Source organism: Globicephala melas, chromosome 6, assembly GCF_963455315.2.
Source record: "Globicephala melas chromosome 6, mGloMel1.2, whole genome shotgun sequence".
Taxonomy (NCBI): Eukaryota; Metazoa; Chordata; class Mammalia; order Artiodactyla; family Delphinidae; genus Globicephala; species Globicephala melas.
Genome location: NC_083319.1, coordinates 13,998,387 through 14,025,246, shown reverse-complemented (window position 1 = coordinate 14,025,246; position 26,860 = coordinate 13,998,387). Strand labels below are relative to the sequence as shown.

Genomic DNA, 26,860 nt, shown 5'->3' with positions numbered 1-26,860 from the left:
TCTCCATTCAAATCAGGCCACTGGAAGAAGAGAGTTGGAAGAGTGGTTAGGGATTTGAAGGTGGGAGTAGGAATAGGGTACTCCCAGAGGTCCCCTATTGTACATGCAACTGAGTAGAGAAGAGGAGAAATAGGATAATCATGAGAATATTTGATTTTTGTTTGAAACACAAAGTGAAATAAGAAATAAAAATGGTACTTGTTAATTTACCTTTTACACTCACAATCCTTTTGACTTTTGTTTTGGGGACCAAATCCAATGGTAACCTGTATGGGAACTCCTTTCGTCTACTAATGACGCCTGAAATTTAAAAGAAAATTATTAGATTTACACAGAGTTCTTGAGGGAAGACTATTTACAGATTATTTATAGTATAACTACTTTCAGGGAATTTTAAAAAAAATAATAGACTCTTTTATAACAACAATATTAAAATTTAAAAGGGAAATTTAAAATAATCAAGGATTTTTTATCAAACCCTAGGCTTATATAATCTCATTAAATAAAGCATTAACGTTGACTGTAAGCTTCCTGGTCATTACACGACAGGAAATAAATAGGTTATATAAATCTTATTCATCAGTAAAAAGGAGCATGCTGTTTTGTCCAAAGACAGAAAATTATTCCCGGAACTGAAATCTAAAAATAACTAACAAGTAATTCCTTAGTCAAGGAAATGTGAAGATTAGCTCCATTGGGAAGCATGCCCTGAAATCCCTTCTACCTTCTCCTCTCCATCTAACTTAGACACTTTTTCTTTCAGCACAATAACAGAGTTTAAGCTTGCTGTATCAGAGCATTTTCTACTGTAATCATTGGTTTATTTCATGAAAATGATAGTATTTATCATTCTACTGATAGAATACCAAGCACACTGCTAAGCTCTTTGAATGCATCATTACACTGGATCCTCACAACAACTCTATGCACTGTGTCTACTATTATTATTTTAATTTTATAGATGAGCAAACTGAGGCTTAGAAAGCAAATTACTCAAGGTCACAGAGCTAGTACAGATGAAGCTGCATCTGAACTCAGGAAGCTTTACTGCCAAACCCATAGTAGTCACCACAAAGAGACTCCTCCTCCCATTGTCCTGCTAAGAAAGCTCTCTGAGGGCAGGAACCATTCTTATTGAACGCTGTAGTCCCAAGCACTTAGTCCCTGGCACAAGGTAGATGCTAAAAAAAAAATCTAGTGACAGTTTGCAATTGCATGGCCAAACCACATGGCTTTGCAGAAGAGACAGGAATGCTCCTCTTCTTTCCTCATCAACCTTTGATAAATGCTGAGGATATAATATTAAAATAAAACTTAGTGGAAGACATTTGAGAGCTTTGCAATGTGGATGAAAGAGTACTGAGCTCAGAAAGAACTTACTCTGGATGTGACACTGGGCAAGACACAATCTTTCTATGCTTTGGTTTGCTCATCAGTTAAATAGAGGTAATAGTATTTTCCTCAAAGGGTTTTTGTAAAGATAAAAATAATGTAGACAAAGCATAGCAAACAGTTTGTGCTCAATATATGGTACTTATGACAGTAAATTGTTTGAGATTATCTAAATTTGATCCTCCACCATTTTTTTCCATTGATACCTGCCCTTGACTATTTCATTTCTCATTATCAACTCTTCTACTAGATGGAAAATGTACAGAAAAAAAGGCTAAAACTAAGAGAAGTCAATTTTACTCCTTGTCAGAGATCATAAAAAAGACCCATCAAGGCATCACTTATAAAGGTAGATGCTAGAGAGATTAAAACATTTAAAAGTTAAATCTTTAAAACCAACAGGATAAAATAAGCAATAATGTCTTTTTGAACTAAGATATATAACCATAAAATGAAATTATAATGAATTTGACTATGTCAGAAAAAAAGATTACTGTTCAAAACCCACTAAGGTCTACGACTGCTCAAAGAAGTATATGAGAGACAAAATCAACAAGAAATAGACAAGAAAACCCAAGTGGAAAATAGAAAAAAGTGCAAAAGATAGGAATAGTCAATTCACAGAATGGAAGTCCAAATGGCCAGCAAGTATATGAAGAAATGTTTAGAAATCACTGTAATCAGAAGAATCCAAATTAAAACAATAATGAGATGTCACTTTATACCCCTAAAAATGGCACATTTTAGAGAGGTGAGTAACACCAAGTGTTGGTGAGGATGTGGAATAAGGAGAATCCTTATGCAGTGCTGGTGGAGGTATAAATAGTACAGCCATTCTGAAGAGCAATGTGACAGAAGTAAATGATATTCAGTATATGTATGCCCTTTGACCCAGCAGTTCAACTCCAAAAAACATAGTCCAGATAAACTCTCACACAGATTCGTAAAGGGAGATGAATAAGGATGTTCATTGCAGCATTGTTGATGGTAGTGGGGAACCTGTCACTAGGGGATGGGTAAGTAAAATTGTGGTGGAATTGGAACTGAGCAGAACCCTGCAGGGCCCCCACGTACAAAAATGAGCAGTTAATGATTAGGACAATAGTCACAGACTGAGTGTCTGATGCACATTCCTGAGTTGTTTTACAGATACTGTAACTGCCACCAGAGGAAAAAAGCTAACTGCATGAGGACAAGACTATAGCCATGACATTAGCTTCTCCATCTTGAGCAGTACTGAATCTATGGCTATCACAATTCCAAGAACTGGCCTCAAGAGAATGGGATTAACATTATTGCTCATAATAAACTATATCTTTGTGGGCATCAAAATAATTGTATCTTACTCTGCCCATATATGTAAGCAGGCAACTAAAATTGTCAGCAAAGATGCTACAGACCCATGTTGACATTTTCCACTCTGAGAATATGGTGCCCTACGTCAGCATGAAGAAAATTACAGAAGATGGAGCTTCACCCCTGATCCCATAGAAATGGAATGATGTTTGACAGTGGGGAAATGAAAGCAGCTCTTTTGCCCTTTTCCTGTTTGCCCATTTCTGTCCCCCTCTAACCTTAAAAGAACCTAATTATAGGAATGAGATCACTAGGCAGTTTGACCTAACTCCTAACTTATACTCTCCTGAATGCACACCATGCGAAGAATCAAAGAACCTGTTGATCCTTTACCTAAATAAAAAGAAGCAAAAATGAAGAATTAAGCAGTTAAAGAATGGCTGGCTCTACAGGGAACTCTGCTCAATATTCTGTAATAACCTAAATGGGAAATGAATTTGAAAAAGAATAGATGCATGTATACATATAAATGAATCACTTTGCTGAACACCTGAAACTAACACAATATTGTTAATCAACTATACTCCAATATAAAATAAAATTTTTTTTTTAAAAAAGGGCTTGCCTGGTGGCGCAGTGGTTAAGAATCTGCCTGCCAATGCAGGGGACACGGATTCGATCCCTGGTCCGGGAAGACCCACATGCCACAGAGCAGCTAAGCCCATGTGCCACAACTACTGAACCTGCGTGCCACACCTACTGAAGCCTGCGCACTTTGAGCCCGTGCTCCACAAGAGAAGCCACTGCAATGAGAAGCCTGCGCACCACAACCAAGAGTAGCCCCTGCTCACCGCAACTAGAGAAAGCCCACCGCACAGCAACGAAGACCCAACGCAGCTAAAAATAAATTAAAAAAAAAAAAAATGAATGACTAGCTCTCTACCCCCAACAGCCCCTTCAGAAATCCTGCAGGCAAATCACGTGGGCAAGATAACATCTGAAGAGTCAGCCAGTCTGCACACAATGGAGAATGATGCAGAATTCAACCTCCTGCCTAGATGATTCACTGAAATTCTTCCCCCTTCTCCTTTAAAAACTGTAATGGCTGAGCAGAAACTTTGGAGTTGGTCTTGGGATGCGAGTCCACCTTCTCCCCAGATTGCCGGCTTCTCTGATTAAAGCATCTTTCCTTTCTATTGACATTTGCCTCTCAAATTATTGCCTTTTGAGTGGCAAACAGCCAAACCTGAGTTTGGTAACAGAATATAAAATACTGTGTAGAAGCAGTGAATTAAATGCATGTATAGCAATAGAAATATTTGTTTAAAACACAGTATTGTCTTTAAAAACTTAAGAACTAGAACAGGACCTATAGCACAATACCTTTTATATGTTAAAAAAACATACACACACAAAACAACCTTTCCTCCATACTCTAAGACATATTTCAAGCATATTAGATTGGGGGCATTTGAAGGAAGGGAAATGGGAGTGGAGGTCAGGCATGAGGAGAGAAAATAAAACATGAGAGGGGCCTGCCCAAACCAATGATGATGATGTGCTGAGAACTGAGGTGGGGGAGAGAGCTTGTCAGGCAGAGAAAGCAGGAACCAAAGGCTAGGGCTAGTCTCGTGTATTGAGTTTCTGTGTTTAGTCTCTTTTTAAACTGATGTCACATAATTTTAATTACTATTACTTTACAATTTGTTCTGATACCTCATTCTCCCTCACTGATATTTTTCTCAGATTTCCTCTAACATTATTGTCTGTTTACTTTTCCAAATACGTTTTTTTAGGCTTTTAAAAAAAACTGTAAAGTATCATAGCAGTATAGCAATTCCAATATACACAGATTGGAAGTATTTAATAAAATCTCTGAAATAAACTAGACAGAATTGGTTGTCATCTTTACCCTATTTAGCACTCTGGAAAGTAACAAAGCTGCCTGAATCTAAGTTGTCTAAAATGATAAGGGAAAAAAGTCATGTGACAAGATTGGAAAGAGGCATAGATTCTTTTTTTTTAACCAGGATTTTTGATGGAGAGATCTATTCCCCGATAAAAGATCATTGCCATCTTGTGGGCCTGATGTTCACACCTGGGATGGGTAAGACAGGGCTGTTTTGGAAAGCTGTTTGCAATAATGTTAGTATAGCAGGCATAAGGGGGAAGAGAAAGAGAAGACAAAGGAAGCAGTGGCTCTGAGGTGTGATGTGACTGCATGAGGCCAAAACCTCAGAATTTGTCATATATCTCCCCATATATCCTTCACAGGCTGGGAGGAGGTCTGTGTGAAGATAAGATTAGAGAAAAAAGTTTGCATGAAGTCATCCTTATTCAGTTTATGGGACTCAGCTGATTAGAAATGTAAATATTAATTCTTTGCTTTCCTAGAGGAAATAGCACTCTGAGTATAGTGGCCTTGATTTGTAAGGAAACTTTTTCTTTCCATTGCTGTATCACTGAAAGAAAAAAAGAATGATACAATGCAACAATAAGGTAAATTTCAATCATTTAATAAGAACTACAGTAGTCTGTCTTTTTTTGGTGAAAAGAATTGTTAACTGAAAACGTTCTAAATTTCATAAATACATAGGTATTTAGGCCTTGATGAAGTGCTCAAATGTTTGCACAATTCTAACTTTAAGAAGATTCCAAAAAAAAGGAAGATTCAGAATATCTCAACTGGAGGAAAAGCAAGGAAGCAGGAACAATGAGGAATGGCTTTGTTAAGTAATTTATCAGCATTATTGTGTTTTCAAATAATGCATGTTAGATAAGAATGTAAAAGATTTTTTCTTAGGTGTTCTTTGGACTGATGGTTCTATAAAAAATATTATATAACTTATTATTGTGATGGATAGAATGGTAAAATGACTAATTTATAAGGGAAGTCATGCAATGATTACTATTTCAATGCTTTGTATTTAAAACTAATGGGGTTACTTTGGGAATTCCCTGGCGGTCCAGTGGTTAGGGCTTGGTACTTTCACTGCCTGGGTTTGATCCCTGGTGGGGAAATAAGATCCCGAAACCCACGCCATGCAGCAAAACAAACAAACAAAAACCTAATGGGATTATTTTTCTTTGTTCTAAACCCATCCAAATTATAATATAACACATGCTATCAAAAATGGCAGTGAACTAAGAAGTGGATATTTCTGATTCTATACAATTAACATTTTTAAAAATAGTGTTTCAGGTTACACATCTCTCTAGGGCAAAAGACAACATATAAAATACAAACTCATTTTGCCTACCGTAGATACCCTTTGGGTCCAGAGTAGTGCCAGCATAACTTTCCCTTTTGACACCTTCCGGCTAAAATAAAGGCAAAAATCATTCAGTTAAGAACATAATTAAATTTATATGACCTGAATGCTTGAATCAACTTGACTACTTTTCCAATTAAAAAATTCTTTTTTTTTTTGGAGAAGGCAAAGTATGTTTAAATACTTATATGCCTACCTCCAGGAATAAGATTTTCTGGCTATTTGCATGATGATCAGAGCAAACACTTAAATAGAAATTATTATAAGCCAGGTAATTGATCTAAGTGCTTTGTATGTATTAGCTCATTTAACCTCAAAAATACTCTATGGGGTAGTGCTCCCATGTGACATACGAGGAAACTGACACCCAGAGAGATCAAGAAACTTATCTGATGCCACACTGCTAGTGGAGCCAGGATTCAAACGCAGGCAGTGTGGCTCCAGAATCTGTGCATGGAACCACCATGCAAAGATGTATAGAAAATAGAATGTGCCTTGCACAAAATAAGTCAATACATGTTTACCAAAGTGAATTCATGGCTGAAAACAGAACTCAGAGAATGAAGACCTCGGAAGACCCAGTTCTGTCATTAACATTCTTGCCAAGAATCTTAATCTTAAAAAGATAACATGAAAACTCTCAACAGACTGTGTGGGTAAACAGTACTTAAGAAATGATAGTTTTCTTCCTTTTTTGGCCTGTTTACTCATTTACAAAATGGAAAATTTTCTAGGCTATAAATTCTAAACTATAAATGCATGGATCCTATCTTATTTATTGCTGTAGCTCCAGTACTTAGCATAATATCTGGCACAGATTTCAAAACATTTTCTGAATGTGTTGGGGGAAAAAAATACTCCAGAAAACTATATACCAAAATGTTAAAATCGGGTATCTCTGGTTGTAGGGGTTTTTGGTGGTCTTAATTTTCTTCTCTGTGGTTTTTCAGTATTCCATGCTTTCTACAATGAGCAAGCATCATTGTTTTACTTAAACTTTAAAAACATAATTTCAGACTTAAAGAAAAGTTATAAGAATAGTCCAAAAATATCTGAGATAACCTCCACCCAGATTCCCCCAAATGTTAACATTTTGTTATGTTTGTTTTATAATTTTCTCTTTGTGTGTCTCTTTCTGAATCACTTAAGCATGAGTTGCTGATAACTTTTTTTTTCAGAAAGAAAAAAGTGTTTTTGAAAGTATTTTTTTAAAGCATATTTTCTTACCACCACTCGTAATGTTTTTATTAAGATTTCGTTTCCAAGAGAAGTCTCCAGTGAGAAGCTGATGTTGTGGAGGCCGATTTCCAGAGGAAGCACGCTGAAGGTCACCAAGTGGCTGGAGGAGCCCTCTATTCTCTGGGGCAGACATTTGGAGGAACTTTTCCCCTGAGGGTCAACGTCTGGGCTTCCCGATGAACAGATTCCCTCCACGGGAGACATTTTAACACAGAACTGAAATATCACCAGTGAACAATTATTTCAAAACATTTTATGATAAGGAAAGCACGCCCTGATTACATTCATCTGGACAAAAACTCTCCCCTGGTACTCGTTAAATAATCCCTTAGATTCCAAGGCTGTAGAGAAAGCTCATTTCAGATTTTCTAAAACACACAACCAGTTGCCATAGAGCTTAGCAATGTGACAGGATGTCTAGAAAGCTCAACACTGGCTCAGAAACATCTAACCTTCCTTAGACTGTTACCTACTAAATCGGGTACAACACTACTGAAGTTCTTTGTTCATGTTGTCATGATAGCATTTGTTACACTGTCTCTCTACATGTTTATATTTTAGGCAGTGGGACCCCAGTCTCAGGCACTCTGTGTGTCTTATTCAACTTTGTATCTTATAGCTCAGCCTTTGGTTTTCAATAAATGGTTTTATGAAAGACTGGAAACTCCATCTCTTGGCATTTAAGGTCCTGCCTAATATGCCCCCGACCAACTTTTCCAATCTTGCCTCTTATTAACTTCCCACCTGTACCCCATTATACAGCCAGACTCTGGCTCCGGAAAGACGTAGGTTCAAATCTTGGCTCTGCCACTTCCTGTGTGGCAAGAGCACATTGCATGACCCTCCATTTCTTCATCTTTGTAATGGGGATAATAATGATACCTACTGACTTCTGGCTCAAACAGTGAATATTTTTCATCTCCTCTCCAAAATCTAGTGAACTGACAGAACTATATCCCAAATAATAAATCTGTAAGATCCAGAATAAATCAAGCAGGTAAACAAGGAAGAGTAACAACATTCAACAACTAATTTTGAGGAATTTCTCAAAAACGGTAAGCTCCTTTTCCCTCTTAACTATCTTCTTGGGAAACACAACAACTAGGGTGGGTGAGGCAGGAGTTAAAGAAGACTTTTGGGTCACTGGAGGCCAATGATTCCCCCTGGAGAGCTGGGGTAAGGTAGGTAAGGCTAGATACAGAAGAGTGATTTGATCAAATTCAACATGAATTCATTATAAAAACTCTTAGTAAATTGAGATAGCAACTTTTGAAACTGATATCAAATATCAAAAAAAAAACAAACCCAAAAACCAAAAATTCTGGCAGTGGTTCTGCTTTCAGAAATAGCCAAGTAGCTCCTACTTGGATAACTCTTCTGCAAATAATAACTATAAGCTCTAGACAAAATACATATTTAAAAAAAAACAAAAACTACCTGAAGGCACTAGAGATTGGAAGAGAAGGTGACACTCAGAAGAAAGGAGGGACACTGTGTGAGGGTCCTATTTTTTTACAGTTTTAACCTGAGGGCAGTCACCATTAGTCCCTTAAGGAGTAGCTAAACCTCCAGTAGAACCTGCCATCTTATTGGCTTAAAGAACCAGGGGACAGAGTATGGCGCAGCCACCACAGCGGAAAAGTGAAGGACCTCCAGGTTCACCATATAAACTTTGCTCAAACCTGGTCAACCCTTGAACTACGCACAGCACGGACTCTAAGCATCCCAGCTAAGGCTAAAGGAACTGAAATGAGATTTCAAAGTTTGAGATTGATTCAGCCAACTGCCTGCTAAAACATACAAACGAAGATGAAAACTCTTCAGAGGATAGTAATAGAATCCAGAGTCTCTGTAACATTTCATTAAGAAAGTCCAAGGGTCAATGCAAAGTTACTAGATGTAAAGAAATAGGAAAGTGTGATCTGTACTCAAGAGGAAAGGTAATTAATTGGTAATTACCCTGAGATATCTCAGATGTTCTTGTTTCTTGTTTTGATATGATGAATACTGCACTGATAGTTTAAAAATTAAATAAAATATGGCAGTACCATGAGATGTGTGACACTTAAAATATTGTCTAATTATAATTATGTCATTGCACTTTGTGGTGCTCTGAGCAGCAGTGCAACGCAACGAAAGCACTACATACGGTCTATGTCACAACTACTCAACTCTGCCATGGATAATACCTACACAATGGGTGTGGCTTTAAACTTTATTTATGGACAGTGAAATTTGAATTTCATATAACTTTCATGTGCCATGAAATATTCTTCTTCTACTTCTCCTCCTCAACCTTTTAGAAATGTGAAAAACATTCTTATCTTATAGGCCATAAAAGAAGAGGGAGCAGGCCAGTTTTGGCCCATGGCCATAGATTGCTGACCCCTGACCTAGTACATAAAGCAAAAGAATGAAGAGATGTAAAAAATTCAATATTGTAGACAAGTCAGTTTCCCTTACAGTAATTTATAAATTCAGGATAATACCTATCAAAACCTGAATACATTTTTAACTAGATCAGCAAGCAATTACTTGACACTTAGAGACTTATAATCATAAAACTTAAAAATAATTCAATTTCAGTGTATGTACATATTTTTGTTGCATCAAAGTATGAGAGACTGATCGATAGAAAACATTCAAGTGTAAAATATATAACACTAGGAGAGTGGAATGGAAATATGAGTTCACAGATAAAAGGAATGGTATATAATTTGTTGTTCACAAGAGTTTATTTGGGTATTTTTTAATGGATTGCTATGGTATTTAGATTCTGCTATATACCTTTAAAATTTTGATATAACAGTTTTATTTTTAAAATATCAATACTCAAGTATTCCCAGAGTTATAAATTTGCATATTTTTTTGAATTTATGATGAAAAATTTTAGATGCCAATTTAAAAATGTGCCAATGAGGTACTTAGTTTTTCCAAAAAGATTTAGGGAGCTGTAAGCGAAATTTTTGGAGACCACTGAAATACTCATGTCTAAGAATAAAATTAGAGCTTTAAAAAAAAGAGTCAGATTTTCAGACTGCATTGAGTTCCTATATAAAATTTTGTGATTGTGATTTTCAAGTGAAATCAGACAGCCTAATGTATAACTCTGTTTAGAAATGTGTTGGCAAAAAGAAGGCAAATGGTGGGTCTGGCCATGGCTGCAGTTTTTCACAGAGTGTACCCCAGAGCAAAAGGGGATCAAGGGAGTTGACATGTTTTTAATCAGTGAGGCTATAATGATGGCTTATGAATTCTAACCTGAACAAGGAGTGAAGTAAAGACTTTAGCATAAGAAGGCTAATGAAGAATAAAAAGTAATGGAGTCACAGAGCTGGAGGTTTCAATGATGCTGTAGAACTGTAGCTACAAAGTAACAAGGTTAATGAGTCAGAAGGATAGGTAGGAGGTGGTCAGTTGGTGAGATGTTTGAAATCATATTTTCTGGGGGGAAGACAAGATCTGCAAAGTGAAGAGTGTGAATGGCTAAAATGGAGGAAAGGAAAGTGTTGTTAGAGGTAAGGAGATCAGGGTGATGAATGAACCAAATGTAATCTCATCTTTCTCTGAGCCTCCACAGCACATTGATTATCTTAAGGACTTGTATTCTTCATTGAATTGGAGTTGTATGAATAGTTATCTTAACTCTTCTTCTTTTCTTCTTTCCTTCACTGAGTTGAGTTTGTGTGCCTGTGTACGTGATAATTCCATTAATAGAATTCTCAGAAAATCAGGGACGTCTTCATTTTTTCCATTTATTTGAACATACCATAAATACTTACCCGAATTCCAGATGTTCTATAGTTATAAACAGTTCCACTCAATTGGATCTGTTCCCCTCGTACAACAGAATATGGTATATTCATTTCCAGGAAGACGTTTTTGAACACTTTTGCCTTGAGAGTATCAGCAACACATATACCTTCAGCCCAAAGTGAAAGCAAAGTTGAAGCATATTAGGGAATTCCCATAATGCCTTATTAGTACTAAAATGTCTCAGATTTGCTTTGCTTCAAGGAAAAAACGAAAGTTAGATGATGTTTTTCTCTGCCCTAACACCCCATGTCCTTGAATTTTCTACTCACTGATTTTTTTAAATTGAGCTATAATTGAAGTATAATATTATATTAGCTTCAGGTGTACAACATGATTCGATATTTGTATACATAAGTCTAGTTAACATCCACCACCACACATATTACAAATTTCTTTTCTTGTGGTAAGAACTTTTAAGATCTATTCTTTTATCACTGTTCTTCATTCAATAATTATTGGTATTAACAGAAAACTTCATTTGTCCAACAAATATTTAATTCTATTTAAGGCATGAGAATGTTTATTAACTAAAGCACCAAATCTCTTTTTTAGATATTCATTATTGGTTCCGTTTAATGGGCATAAAATTTTGATTGTGGAAACCAAGATTTATAAGAACAAAATATAGTGAGCAAACAAGCCAAGTCTGAAATTATTTATAAAGTGTCTGCACTAAATCACCACAAAAGGGCACTAGTCCAGGAGAGAAATTACATATTTTTCTCTAACTCTACTGAATCTTCTACTCACTGAGAAAATACAAAGGAAAATGGGGGCTTCACATCAGTATTTATAAAATGATGGCTAATAGAAGAACAAAAGAAGAAACTGATACAGTCCATGATGTGGGCACATCTAAGTCTCTTTGTAATACATTAAAAATAGGTTTTAATAAATGACACCACTTAAGTCCTGTGTAAACTAAAAAGACAATAACAAAAAACTGCATTTTGCCAAATCAAATCATTCCTTACGTGAGCATATAACTTCAATTTGCTTACCACTATTTGAAATGCCAACACCTTGAATTTCCCAGGTAGTTAGAGAATCAGGTAGCACAAACTGCAACTGGTTTCTGAAAGTTAAAATGTTGATATATTCAAATACAGAGGAACATTGATTAACCCAAATTGACAGCTTGCATTAACAGAATTCTTGCTTCATACTACTTTAGAATAAAGAAAAAAAATCACAACAGAACAAAATCTCATCAGGTATTAAAGAAAAATCAAGCAAGAAGTTTATTCAGTAACTCTTATACTCATTCCATGTTTTTAGATATTTCACTTGTATTATGAGAATTCAAATTCAGAAGGATGTCTTTGAAACATTGCAAATTCAAAACATACAATTCAAAGAAAAAAATTGTTTATTGTGTAGTATGTTCTAAAATAGGGAAGCAAAATACTAATGCATCTTAACACTGCTCATAACGAAGTTGATATAACTAAAAATTTCTGATTAAGATCAAGCTTATACTCATTCAACAAACAGCTATTGTGCACCATCTTTGTGTCAAGCATAGCACTAAATACTGAGTACACAGCTCTCATAGATACAGTCCTGCTCTCAAGCAGTTCACGGTCTAGTGGAAGAAATAGTTCAGTATATAAATTGCGATTCACTGTAATAACTGTACCAATAAAACTTTTTAAAAGTTCAGAGGCAGTATGCATTGATTCAACAAATTTATTTTAGTGCCTCTAGAAGCCGGACCTTATGCCAGGTCCTGAATATAAAACTAACCTGAATTTAGTCCTTGCCCTGGAAGTATTTACATTTTAATGTGGAAGACAGTCAGGTAAACAGGACATTATTATATTGTGTGATATGTGCAACAGAGTTAATTGAGAGGGACAGTACATCCAATCACTGGGTGGGGGACAGCGGTGGAAAGGTCTGCGAGGGGAAATGCTAGCCAAGGGGCAATGTCAGATGAAGTGGACAACACTGTGGAGGAGGAATCAGGCAGGACAAGGGTAGAGGCCAGGAGACCCATTAGAAGTCAGATGTCAGGCCCGGAACTCACTGCCTTGATGGCTCCTTGGAAAGTCTGTGCTTTGAGCCCCCCCAACCCCCCCTCCCCCCGCCGGACGACCTGAGGAAGGATGACACTCAGGGAAGGGGCACTGTTTTCAGTGCCTGGTACAGAGTAGGCATTCTATAAACATGTGTTGAATAAAGGACTTTAACAAGAAAAGAACCTTTCTCCCTATTAATCAATGTTTTGTAGTTACAGATATTTCAGGATGAAAACAGCTGCATAATACAGTGTAAAGCACACAGTTGTGCTCGGTAAAGACTACCTGAAATGGAATGAAGTTGAATGGAATGGTACCCTTCTTCCCCAAGAGTTAATCATGACCTGGAACCAATTATTAGAAGAAATCACACGCTAAAAAAAAAAGAAGTAAAATAAAATTTGACCCAATGGTGGTATCATCTTAACTCTTAAATAAAATATTGGGAAATGGGTAGTTTCCAGATTTTTGGTCAGAATATTTGCATTTTCCCATATTTTTCAGAGAAAAGTCAAAGAAATATAATACCTTTTGGGGACATGATGAACTTCCCATAACCAGCTTTCTGGAAAATAAGTCCTTATTTCTGGTTTGGTTACTGGTAAAAGAGTCTTTATATCTGGGGGAAAAATATATTTGATTATGGAAAAACAACACAAATTCTACTTAGAGCTGAATTTTAAAATATGGACATTAATCAATAGCTTAAACATTTTTGGAAAGGTCAATGAAACATTTTGTTTAGTGATTTCAAAATAGAACAATAAAGGCCTTAGGATTTCTCCACTAGTGACACTGACAAAATGAATAAAGCATAAAAATATGTTTAATAATTTGTGTTTTAAATTGCTAAATGTTTCATGTTCGGAAAATTATACAAGATACTAATTAGTCTATAAAGTTATTTGCATTTTAAAAATTGCAATAATTGTTTTTATTTTGTAAAATAGGGAGGTTTACATTATTCTCTGCCTTACCTCAGAAATTTATTTATATTTTCTATAATAAAAATGGACAGAATGTCTGCTTCTGTCCAAGATGCACTGATAGGGACTGGAGTTACACCTCTGCCTTAAGAAAACTAGAAAACCAGACACAACAGCTTTCAAATATTAGAGCATAAGTGAGCCAGGACAGTGATCCCTGAGAAAAGGGAGACAGATTGGATGAACCCTAAAATTATCCAGGTTTACTGTCTGGAGGCAGTTTACAGGCTTTAGAGCAGGGAGAAAAACGCATACAGACCCTGGCAGAGTTGCAACACCACCCATGGGAATTTGGGAGGCCAAGCTGTCTAGAACAAGGGACAGAGAGGAGGGAGCTACAGAGGCTGAATTCCAGGCAGCTGATGCCAACCCAGATGATTAGAGTTGAAAAACTGGACCACGAAAAATGGATATGTACTAGATTGTTCATAAAAAATACTGCGTGTAATAAGCAAAAATCTGAAAACAACCTAAATATATCTAATAACCTGGTTTTGATAAATGGCCACAAGAATTTATTTATGCAGAAATGTATCCACTCAGAATGATGACATTTAAGACATACTGTTAAGGGCTTCCCTGGTGGCACAGTGATTAAGAATCTGCCTGCCAGTGCAGGGGACACAGGTTTGAGCCCTGGTCTGGGAAGATTTCACATGACGTGGAACAACTAAGCCCATGCGCCACAACTACCGAGCCTGCACTCTAGAGCCCGCAAGCCACAACTACTGAGCCCGCGTGCCACAGCTACTGAAGCCCACACGCCTAGAGCCCATGCTCTGCAACAAGAGAAGCCACCGCAACGAGAAGCCTGCGCACCACAACAAAAGAATAGCCCCCGCTCACCGCAACTAGAGAAAGCCCGTGCACAGCAACGAAGACCCAACGCAGCCAAAAATAAATAAATAAATAAATATTTAAAAAAAGAAAAAAAGTAACAACAACAAAAAAAGACATACTGTTAAGCAAAACAATCAAACAGGATCTGTCACTCTGCTTTTGTTTGTTTTGACTGTATATAAATGAATTGAAAGTCCTAAAAGTTCTGAAAACATGTTAATGAGAGTTCTATAAATTCTGAAAATGTATATTGTGGTTGAAATTGAAATAAGATTTCAACTTTATGTGAGTACATTTAAGGTTATGCTACATTTAGAAATCTTTTGCTATATGTGGTCAGTATAGGTATAAACAGAATTTTTAATGGTTGTAATATCACAGAACCATGGAATTTTAGAACTCAAAGGCATATTAGAGATCACCTGGCCCAAGCTTCTTGCTTTAAAAATGGGGAGATTGAGGCTCAGAGAGGATAAATAATCATTCACGTTTATAGAATGAGTCAGCTTCAAACTCGCCTGGGTCTTGACTATGGACTAGTGCACTCTGCTCTGTACTATATATACCTCTTCTGATTCCCAAAAATGACAACAAAATTTTTTTCTTAACAGCATTTGCAAGTTATCTTTTCTACTTCCCATTTTAAATAGAGCATGTAAACCACCTTTTTTGGAAGCATAAAATTACATCAATTTCCCCATATTTTCCAATCGAAAATGTCAAACTTACGTAGCCTTCCCAATTGGATAATTTTACCAGACTCGGCAGCACGGATCTGGCTTGCGATGGCACAACAGTTCTTGAAAACTTTGACGCATCTTGGGCCTATCTTAATCCGAGCGGCTCGCTGCTCACAGTTTTCATCATCATTACGATAGGCTCCATCACGACAACATTTCTTCAACATTCTATCTTTGTATTTAGCAGCTGAAATGGTAATAATTCAAGTGCCCTTGATTATGCATAGAGTCAAAACATCTCAGGCTTAGAAAGGCTCTTGAGGGATACTGGATTTCTGCTGTCATAGGACCCCAGCCCCACAAGAGCCATGGCTAGTTGACTGTCCAGGCCCGCTTTGGAACTACCCTAGGAATGGGAGAATATGGCCTCATAAGGTAATCCACTCTGATTTGCACTAAATGGTTAAGGGCTTCCTGCAACTAAGCTGAGTACTGACTTTTGAAACTGGCACCTTGGGTTCAGCACCCTTTGAGTAAAATAAGTTAATGATCTGAGAAGCCTGCAAATATCTGAAGATAGTTATCATCACTATACAAGTATGTTCTTCTTCAAGCTAAAAATCCTATTTTATTCAAACATTTCTTGTGGTTTGTGGCTTCAAACATTTCTTCACCAGTGGCATCTTTCCTCATCATAAGTGCTTCGATTAATCAGTATCTCTCTTTTCATATCATTAAAACTTAGAATGAAGGTTAGAATTTAAATGACTCATATACAGATGGAAAGTATTATTGTACTACTATAAACATCTTTATTAGTTGAGCTCAGGGCACTGACTGCTGGCTCAATGTTCTTTCTATTGTAGCATTGCCAATTATCATATCTCTGTTTAAATAATACTTAAAAATAATTTCTGTTGGGATTATTTCCCGACCCAAAATTATCTAAAATACTCTTAACTGTTAAGTGTATGCAAGAAGAGATAGACTTCCAGGTATATCTCACAGTTACTTAAATCATGGATTTTGTTAGAATAAAATGGAAGCATATGATTTTAATTACTAGATGAAGTTTACAGAGAGGAAATATTTGTGACAAATAAAAGTTAATCTTTTATATTTTAGAGATAGATATAACAAAGACCTATTTCCCTCAGATTAAGGTTATGGCAAATGAACTATTGGATTAATTTGGATTAACCTTTCCAGGGGAGGTGAGCTAGATGTCTGTACATATCTTTCTTTTCACCCATTCTATTTGAATTAGGAGAAATTAGATAATGTTTACTTTTCTCCAGCTTTTGAATGACACGATCATAACCTTTTGGCAATCACATGAAACTTTTAGAGTACCTTCTTCCTCTATCTTCATTTTCAGCATTCTTTTTGGCCTGAGAATTTCTTTACAAGGTTCATCTGTTTTAAAAAGATAAAGAAAAAGAAGGGAGAAAAGGAGATAAAATCTCAAAAACCACAAAATTCCGTAAAATTACTTAACTTTTTAAAACATTCACGTCATTCATTCAACAAACATTGAGAGCCTACTTTCGACTAGGCACCGCACACTACACATCTCAATATGACTTGTTTTTAGAGGGGCTCACAATCTATTGTCACACAGTTTGACTTGTTTGATCTGAATTTGGTTTTTAATCCTGCAACCTTTTTGATCCACTGATTACAAGGAAATATCTAAGCTTTTAGAGTGAGCCATGTTTCTGTTAGGTATGGTATTTTAATTACTTTTGGTGTTTATATTATTACAAATAATAGTATCATGTATAATTATGAACAATTTTAAAACCACAGAAAGAAGATGATTAAGATGTGGTCCTTGCCCTTAAAGAGCTCCCAGTGCAGTGACTGAGACAAGGTGTGTAATTAAGTGTAAGAATGTACAATGATGCACTGCTATAAATACATCTAGTCCTCCCTATAGTATTCCCCCTATTAAAGGAGGAGGCAATGATCAATTCTATATGGGGAAGAGGCCAAATCAAGGAGATGATTCTTCTTCTAGCTTCTTCAGGCTAATAAAAGGGAAAGCGGTCCTAATAAGGAAAGGCCCAAAGATGTAAAATAGTGCCACCCATAACTACCTTGGTTCTGTATGGCTTAGACATAAGGTCATGTAGAGTGAGATGAGAAACAGCTGGAAAGAGCTGGAGAGAGGATCGTGGAAGGCCTTGAGTATTACAGTAAAGAATTTGTACTGTATCTTGAAGGCTAATGAAACATTTTATACAGAGGAGTTACCTAGTCATGCCATTATAAGATCAGTTTAGAGAATATTCTGGAGGAGGGACAAAACTGAGGTCTGGGAGGCAAATCATCCACGTAAATTTCAGTAATCAATTTGAAGAATAAACAAAAAGTACTGAGTGTTTTACCATTTTCTTGGGAGTTATCTGCGTTTGCGTTGGTGAGGAAGGTGAGTCCAGCCAGGTGGAATACATCTGCATTGTTGCGGCCACCACCTGCCCCGCAGCCCAGGTCACTCTTCTCTAAAGTTTGAAATACCTGTCCAGAGGTAGTTAGTTAATTTAATAATTCTTAGGAATTAACTAAAGGCAAAACGGTGAGCCTATTCAGATATGGAAATCATTCCTCTGAAAAACTAAAGGTACAAGTTGTTACATGGTTCTAACAAATCTGTGAAATGCACAGCCCACTCATTTATCAAATGGTCAAAGACCAAATTTCCCAACTTCATTCCTTTATTTTGTCCTTTTGTATTTAGAAGTACATACCTATTCAAAATTAAATCAAGAACTAAGTCTTAAGCTTTGATGAGGTGATTCTTCGAAATTGACCCCATGCTGTTTTGTACACAGAATGCATACTGCAATCAATATAATGTCCAAAAAAGAATAAATGAGTGAATATATGAATAAGTGAATTAATAAACAAGCTAATTTTTAAGTCGCTAAAAGAAAAAAGAGCACAATCTCTTGTATTTTGGGGAAGAGGGCTCTAGGTTATAAGTGGGTGAGAACTTGTTCGCGGGGGGAGGCTTTTTCCAGTTTTAATTTTGACCCCAAACATTTTTTCCTTTCTGAATGTTTTTAACTTAATAGTTTCTCAGTTCTTTCTTCCTCCTTCAAAGAAATTCAAGCCTAGAAAATAGAAGCAGAGCTTAGGGGAGATAAATGGGAACTTAGGGGAAGTGAATCATCTTCAGATTCTTCTGGGCCACAGATTTTAATGAGTAAGAAAAAGGACACAAAACCCAAAAAACCCCCAGTGGTTGCCTATTCATTCTTCTCTGTTGCTGCTACTATAAAGCTCCCTGCTCCCAAATCTCCAAACCCTCCCAATCAATGGCACTTTGCCCATGAATGTAATTGCTATCATGGCATATGTTTTTAAAGTACTTAATTCCATACTTGGAAAAGTAAAAATGGATAGACCTGGGCTTTAGAGACTAATGTGAGGATGGCTTACCTTCCTAAGAGTCACTGTTTTGAGTAGACTATAGAAAAGCAGGTCTAGTCTTCCCTTAATTCTTCCCCCACGACTTACCCTAGTGGCCACACTTTGTGAAGCACTGCATAGGGCCACCCCAGTAACCAAGGCCATGCACTACTTAACTCTTTCCAGGGGTTTCTTGGCTGTCCTTTGCACCCCATATATAGCACTGTCCACTGCCATTAAAGCCACCCAGGAATCCAACTCAGTTGCCATATTAAGAGATACATGTTGGCCAGGGGAATATGTATCTGTACTTGGAGACAGATGAACCTATAAGGTCATTTGAAAAAGAAAATATCATTTGTATGACACAAAAACTTCACAGATAGCTGCATTTACAGCCCCTTTATTCAGAAGAAAGTTGGATTGTGACTTACAGTTTGTGGCTTACCTTGAGCTGGTTGCCACACTTTTCTTCAATATTTAACCAGACTGAGTCGGACACTAATTCTGCGGTCTGTTCTCCTGTTACAATGTAATAGACCAGGAGACGAGCTGAAGGAACCATGTTCTGTGTCACTGGAATGTTTATACTTTGATAATCTGAATCTGAAAGTTTATCCCTTGTGCCAAAGTGAACGATTTTGCCCTTGGATAAAATCTAAAAATAAACAGCAGTAGCAACGGTAATTACAAAAACAAAACATTTACTTCAGGATGGAGCTTGGAGCTGGAGTAGAAATTACGTTAAAGAAAAAGAAAGTTAACATTGTATGGGCCTACTATGTTCCAGGAACTGTACATTTAATTAACTCTTTTAGTTCCCATAATAACCAGAAGGATAGGAATACTATCTCCATTGTGCAGATAAAGGGACTGAGGTTCAGGAAGTAATTAAATGTCATACTGATTTCAGTTCAAAACCACCTAGCTACGAATTCAGAGAGCTAAAATTTGACCTCAAATCTGTTTAAAGTCATCACACTGTCATTAACATCTACTTGTTTAGTTGATTAAAAAATGTAGATGAGGAGGTAGAGTGCATCTTATTTTTCCCTAATTTCTGGCCTTAAGTTTTAAAGCCAGAGGTTAGGTTCTAAACTGGAGGTGTGAGGTTAAAAAAAAAAAAAAACCCTAAAAATCATATGAAGCCAAAATGTCCTCAGAGATCCCTTAAATTGTCCTTAGAGAACAGGACTGTGTATGTGGTTTTGGTATGTAGTCCCTAAACAAGTCCCCTAATTATTCATCAGTCAGTATGGTCCTCATTTATTTTTTAATTTCTTCTTCAAAACCGTTGAAAAAATCATCATCACCTGTTTGGCCTGATCATCAGAATAATTAATTCCATTTCTTGGGTAATTGTCAGGAAGCCCTTAACATTTTTTTTACATTCTTTCCTACCTTTCACTGACGGCCTTGACTGACACCTCCGATTAATTTAAGTGATGTAACAGGGATGTTGCTGGAGCAGGTATGATATGACTCAACCCTTAAGAGCAGGATTTGGGTCCCCTCTTTTTTCCAGTGAAATGCACATATTTTAAATGGGTCTAGGCGTGTAATCTTTGGCCATGAAGTAGAGCAGAGGTAATGTGAGAATTTAATCAAGCTCTCTCTATGGAGGAATCAGGCTGTCTTTGGTGAAAGGCATATAACACAGTCAGAGGTTCCCAGGTCTAATCTAATCACAACCTTCCTCTTCCCATCTGAGTGACTGTAGTGAGTCTTTAACCTCTTTGTCCCTCAGTTTCTTCATCTGTGAAGTAGTCATGAAAATCATTCCCTGTCTCAAAGGCTTTTGAAAAACTGATTATCAAATTAGATGATGTTTTTGAAAGTGCTTTGTAAGAATATATGTAAGGGATCATTCTAACGCTTTTCTATAAGCAAAGGAAAATCAGGTGGGGGAATAGATAGATGTAAATCTATCATTATATACTTACCAAGTAATTATAGTGAGTTATTTTGTCAATATATGGACTTCTGGGGGTAACAACAATATTCAGATGTTCTCCCACAAGCAAAGGTTTATAGTTTTCAGTCCAGTCAATATAAAGATAACTTTGGCTGAGAGATGAATATGCTATTGCTCGGTAATCTTCGCTGGCCTGATTTTCTTCTGGAAGATCTGGGTCTTTGGTCCTGACCTGAAAAGGAAAAAAGTGAAAAAAGATACATGGACTGTGACTTAATGTTTTCTGTGAAACATAACTTTTCAATTCCTTTCTTTGCTTTATAAATTTCTAAAATTCACAACACCAAATTCTAAAGAAAAAAGAAATCCATTACTCCAAAGTGTTTGTACAGCTGCGGTATCAAGTAACTTTACAAAGGCTATGGACAATAATTGGGATAATATGGGATTGTAGGCTATGGTGGGAAAGTCTGGTGAAGTGAAGAGAGAAAGATGCTCCTGCAACAAATATTGACACCCTTCCTGAAGTGTCATGGTGAGTTGGGGACTCCTTTTCCTATGGGTTGGAAGGGTAGCAGTGGGGAGGTCCTGAGGACTGGGGACAGGAGTCGTGAATGGACATCACACAGACTCTCTGGCCCAGTTTCATTGCGAAGTCGTGGCACAGAGAAGGGCTTACAAACAGAGTGGGGCAGAAATGATATCATGGCACCAATATCGGCCTTTGACAGCAGAGGGGTTGGTTAATAGCTCATGCTCGGGAGTGAGACAGGCATTGGTTTGCCTCTTGAGTACCATCATTTATTAAGTCTGGATAAGTTATTTAACCATAAGAAAGGTTAAAAGCCTCTGTTTCCTCAGCTGCAAAATGGTTAGCACAATGCCTAGCACTTCGTACGGGCTCAGTAGATGATGGTGAATCTATGCATGCTGGGGTCATTGACATGCATTACTAACTTACTCATTTTTTATTTGGGATTGGGAACCTAAATATTATTTGCTAGGAGAGAAGAATATTAAGTGAGCTCTAAGGTAGAGTGACTCATACAGCTGGAAAAAAGAGAGGCTTCCACGTTTGGCTCTTTTGTGGCCCTGAAAAGAGATAAAAAGTTGGGGGGTGGGAAACAGAGAATATTTCTATCACTGATTTCCACTGCTATACCTATTTTGATACTTCTAGATTCTAATACAGTCTTACAGATATAATTCACCCCAAATAAAAAATTGATAGATTTATCTTCCTCAAGGACCATTCAGTGAATTTGCAGATTGCCTCTGGTGCTTTTTTTTTTATTTTTTTGGATGCAAAATTGTGGAACTGTTCACTGGACTCATGTATAAAATCTGCTGCATTTGTTCTGCACATTGGCCAAAACACACAGTCAAAAGTACACACTGTCCCAGAAAATTTAACAGAAGAATTCAGCTCACTTTAAACTCCAGCACCACCACTTCAGATGGGAGATTCACCACAAAAGAAGCTACTCCATCACTGGAACGTGTTACACTTTGCTTTGACTCCGAGTCAGTTGTCTCCTGGTTTACATCGAGCATTTGTGCACTCAGGGTCACCGGGACCCCTCCTACCACATGGTCAAGTGAATCCTTAACCTGCACCTGTTTGTCAGAACAGTCCAAATTCATTTCAAGAGCTCATCACTTCTTTTAAAGCATAACAATTCTGAAATAATTTTCCCTCCTCCTCACCAATGTATAAATTATTCATATTCAATTCAGGAAAAAGAAGCATGTTCTCAGCTTATATATAGAAAGGTTTAATCTTATTTAGTTAAATCATTCTTGAATGGATTCCCCTGTATATCGAGAAGACTCAGAATATAAATATCATCACATTAGGTCTGCCAAGTAGATGTGATAAGGTCTTCTGCTATTTAATTTCTGTGTGTGTTCAGTTGGTTGAGAACTGGATAAAGGAAAAAATGAGGCAATCACTTCTGGGAATGATTCTCTTGGATATGAGAAACAATAAGTGCATCTTCTTTTTTCTCAAACTCTACCTCTCATTGCCATGCATATGGACATATAGAATTTCCACAAAGATATATTTTATATTATTTATTTGTATATGTGATATGAAATATATAAAATATATTTTAAAATAATAAATTCTATATAGTGACATATTTTGTGATCTTGTATTATATATATTAATACACTCCATAATATATTATAAATTACCATATGCATTATATAGTAATATGTTATATATTATTAAATATGTTGTATATATACTAAGAAGTTATAAGCATGTCCAAAGCTTGCTTGTGGTCTAGTAAATTTTTTTCTCTTAAAGGCCAGTGACCTACGGTAAGTAATAAATAACCCATTTTAATTATCCTAAAGTTGATTTTTAAAAGCAACACATCTTCAAAGAATAAAAAAATTCTACTCTAGCTTTGTAAAGGATAGGGAATAAAAATTTCCATTTTATAAATATAATAAAACATATATGTAATAAAGCATGTTTTATATATAATAAGATATAGAATACTAATCTACAATAAAATATAATTAAAAGGTCAAATGAATGTTTTAACTCCATACTATCAGCATTTTAAAAAGGAAAAGTGGAGGAAGGAGAGAAAATATTGTAAAGGAGAAAAAAAAACATACAGAAAAGAGTCAGGGACAGACAGAAAGTGTCAAGATGGAAAGGATGGAGAACAATACAGAGAGATGAGATCAGACAAGAGTTATGTACAAAGAGAATGCAGAGTGAAAAGCACAGAAATGCACCCTCAGAGACACACAGGAAGTAAAAAATGGTGAGAGAAAGGGGTTTATTTTCAAGGAATGCTATCTCTGTCTTAAGACTTTTAAAGAGCACGTTGCCAAATAATTTTAAACTTTAGTGTTTTTTGAACTATAGACTTATGGGGTTTTATTTACATATCATTTAATGCAATGCTCATTTAGGGAATGCTTAACACAGGCTATCTTACTAAATAGTGATACTGCCCTAAGGGTTGATATCATCCCCAAGGCTGAAGCTGGTCTGCAGTTTCCCACCACCCACCACATAGTCGGAGGGGCAGATTTCACACACAGAATGAGTTCCCTCTGTGATTTGCCTCTCCATCATCCTTCTTTTGTTTGCCACCCCCATATTTTTAGAAAAAGATAATCACATTTAGCAGTTTCCCCCCATCATCTACCTTGACAGAAAATGGAATCCCAGGCTTCACAAAAAGAGGAGTAGCAACCAAATTCAGTTTGTAGGGAGAAAGGACATATTTGATGCCAGGAATTTCTGCTTCTTCAGAAAATCCACCTAAAGAAATGACAAGGATTATGTTGACCTTTATTAGGAGTGTACGGATCTGTGTGGGGAGCTATTTTGTGTTCATATGTCTCCACAGACCTACTCATTCATTCATTCACTCCATTCCTGCACTCATTCATTTACCAACAGCAAGTAGGATATGGGTCTTGGTTCAGAGGGGCAGTGCAGAGAAGAGTAAACTCTTCTCAGGAGTTTCCAAAGCCTTACGCACAAGGCTTGTGGGCAGAGGTGGTCCTTATGGAAGTAGAGCAATAGGATTGGACTGAGGAAGAATTCAAGGAAGGGACACCACTTTTCACCAGTGGCCTGAGTTTCAGTTAAATATGTATAAGGCATTAAGGAGAGAAGAAAGGGTAGGCCAGAGACTAAGCCTTACAGGGCATTCACCTTTAGAAAGCAGGGATATGGAGAGAAGTGGAGAAGACATAAAAGGAGAGCTTGAGGTAGAGAGAGCCCAGAGGGTCTACTAGCAAGACCCCAATAGTGTTTGTTACCCATTAGCTAAAACTTAAGCTAAACTATTAAGAATGATATACAAAGTTCTAGTATCCTCAAACTCCTTTCCAGTATTACATCCCTAATACCCCTACATATATATCCTATACTTCAGTGAAAGGAATAATCTGCTACTCTCAAAGGTCAAGTTTCACCTCCCACTCTTGGTATGTTCACTCTGTGAAGGGTGCCCCACTTCATCCTGGCTGTTATCCCTGCCTCAGAACCCTACTTATCTTTCACAACAAGACCAATCATCTTCAGGACACCATTCTTGGTTGCTCAACAATCACCTAGGAGCTCATCTTCTTCTGAAGGTCAGTAGCATTAAGCACTTTTCTTAGAGCACATATGGAATGCCTTCTTGTTCAGAGTTCTTTGTTTACTTGTCTTATAGGTGCTTGTTTGTAAGCCACTTGAGTACTGGGATTACGCATCATTAATATTTGTAAGCCTGCATATTTAGCAGCACTCTTTGCATATCTAATAAATACTGCTTAACCTGAATTTGTTTGTAATAAATTGAGAAAAATAAAAGTAACAAAGAAACATTAAAACAATGTCAAAAACACAGCCAGGGCAGGGAGTATAAAGTCATCATCATTCTCCCACATCTATTGAGCATCAGATGCATACAAAGTGCTTAATAACTCGATAATTACCTCAATTCTTCATTCTGCTACCCAGAAGGAAAATTTAAAGAGGTGGAACGGGACTTAGGAATAATTTGGTCTAACAGTCATTTTATTGAAAAAAAAAAGTGGCCTCAGTGTGGTTAAATTATTTGTTCAAGGTTGGTTGGGGATTCAATATAGACCTGAAAATATAAGTTACATTAGTAATCAAGACATATCAGAAGTAAGACAAAGTAACCCAACTTGGAGTAATAATTAATAACTATTAAAACCATTGGAGTGAGGATTAAGAGTACTAGACAAGGTGCTAAGAATGTTAAGAAAGAAGTAGGTGGAGAAAAGAAGGAGGAGGAGGAGGGGGGGAGGAGGAGGAGGGGGAGAGGAAGAGGGAGGACGAGGAGGAGGGGAAGGGGGAGGACGAGGAGGAGGAGGAAGAAGAGGTGCTGTTTTAAGTGCTTTGCATATACTGACTCTTTGATCCTCACCATAACCCTATGAGGGATATACTACTATTGGATCTATTTTAGAAACATCACCTCCAATTTTAAATAGAATTACTGACTATTACAGAAGAAAAGGGCTTTAGGATGCACTTTGTTCAACTCCATCATTGTACAGCTAAGGGGACGAAAACAATGATAGTAGTAATAACTTTCATTTGCATGGTGATTTATCAAATGTTTTTACACACATAATCTCTTTGATTTTGATTCTTACTGGGTGAGAAAATCGGGGTGCCAAATGTTCATGCCAGATAAGTTGCAGACCCAGTTGGAATACCAGATGGGCAGGTGTTATCCCATTCTTGCCAGTGAGGCAATAGAGACCCAGTGACTAGGGGGTGGCAGAGCTATACTTTAATCCAAGTTTTTAATGATGTAAAAAATAAAACTTAACTATAAAAGGAAGTAAACTGTGAAAGAACTGTAGAAATTATTTATACCTTGAAAATGCTGTCTAAATATTTCCCAAGAGAAAGTTTAAAAAAAAAACCAAGCTCACCTGTAGACTCTATGACTGTCACACCAATATAAAGGTACTTGTTGTTTACATCTTCTAGACTGCCATAGGACAATTCTTTAATTGCTGTTTCAGAGTCAAATGTGACTCGAGCAATTCCATTTATCAACTGTTTAAAGGGGGAAAATGAAAGAGTTATTTCACAGAAGAATTTATAAGGAAAAAATGAACAAAATGTGCCTTTACTAGCCTCTCAATTGAAGACAAATGTCAGAGGAATGCTTTATTGTCACCACTAAAGTGAGTAAATGAGTCCACAGTTAAGCCCAGAATGTTATTTTCTAATCTATTTCTTTAGAATTTTGACACGGAAGCGTCTTAAATATCATTTGATTTCACAGGCCTTTTTTGTACTAGCTGGCAAAGATGACTTCTTCCAATCACTGAGTCATCATCTTTCTAGACCTCTCAGCTTACTTTTGCTCTTAACTGAGAGTTTATGGGGTTTTATGATATTTACTTTGTACTTTGCTGCTTACATATTGAAACGCTAATTTAAAAACACACAATGGGTAATGGGATATGGGGTTAAGTC

General features: G+C 36.8%; 1 protein-coding gene across 1 annotated transcript in view; it reads right to left on the bottom strand.

Annotated features, from left to right (window-relative positions):
- C5 (complement C5) overlaps positions 1-26,860 on the bottom strand; it is a 77,809-nt gene that overhangs the window by 31,036 nt on the left and 19,913 nt on the right. Inside the window, exons 9-23 of the mRNA XM_030858828.3 lie at positions 26,308-26,434; positions 24,048-24,163; positions 22,303-22,488; positions 20,900-21,103; positions 19,405-19,614; positions 19,134-19,283; positions 17,933-18,062; positions 16,896-16,958; positions 15,592-15,789; positions 13,565-13,655; positions 12,017-12,090; positions 10,982-11,121; positions 7,188-7,415; positions 5,949-6,009; positions 211-300 (exon numbers count right to left, since the gene is read on the bottom strand). Coding sequence (XP_030714688.1) covers positions 211-300; positions 5,949-6,009; positions 7,188-7,415; positions 10,982-11,121; positions 12,017-12,090; positions 13,565-13,655; positions 15,592-15,789; positions 16,896-16,958; positions 17,933-18,062; positions 19,134-19,283; positions 19,405-19,614; positions 20,900-21,103; positions 22,303-22,488; positions 24,048-24,163; positions 26,308-26,434 — 2,068 coding nt within the window. The remainder of the gene's footprint in view (positions 1-210; positions 301-5,948; positions 6,010-7,187; positions 7,416-10,981; positions 11,122-12,016; positions 12,091-13,564; positions 13,656-15,591; positions 15,790-16,895; positions 16,959-17,932; positions 18,063-19,133; positions 19,284-19,404; positions 19,615-20,899; positions 21,104-22,302; positions 22,489-24,047; positions 24,164-26,307; positions 26,435-26,860) is intronic.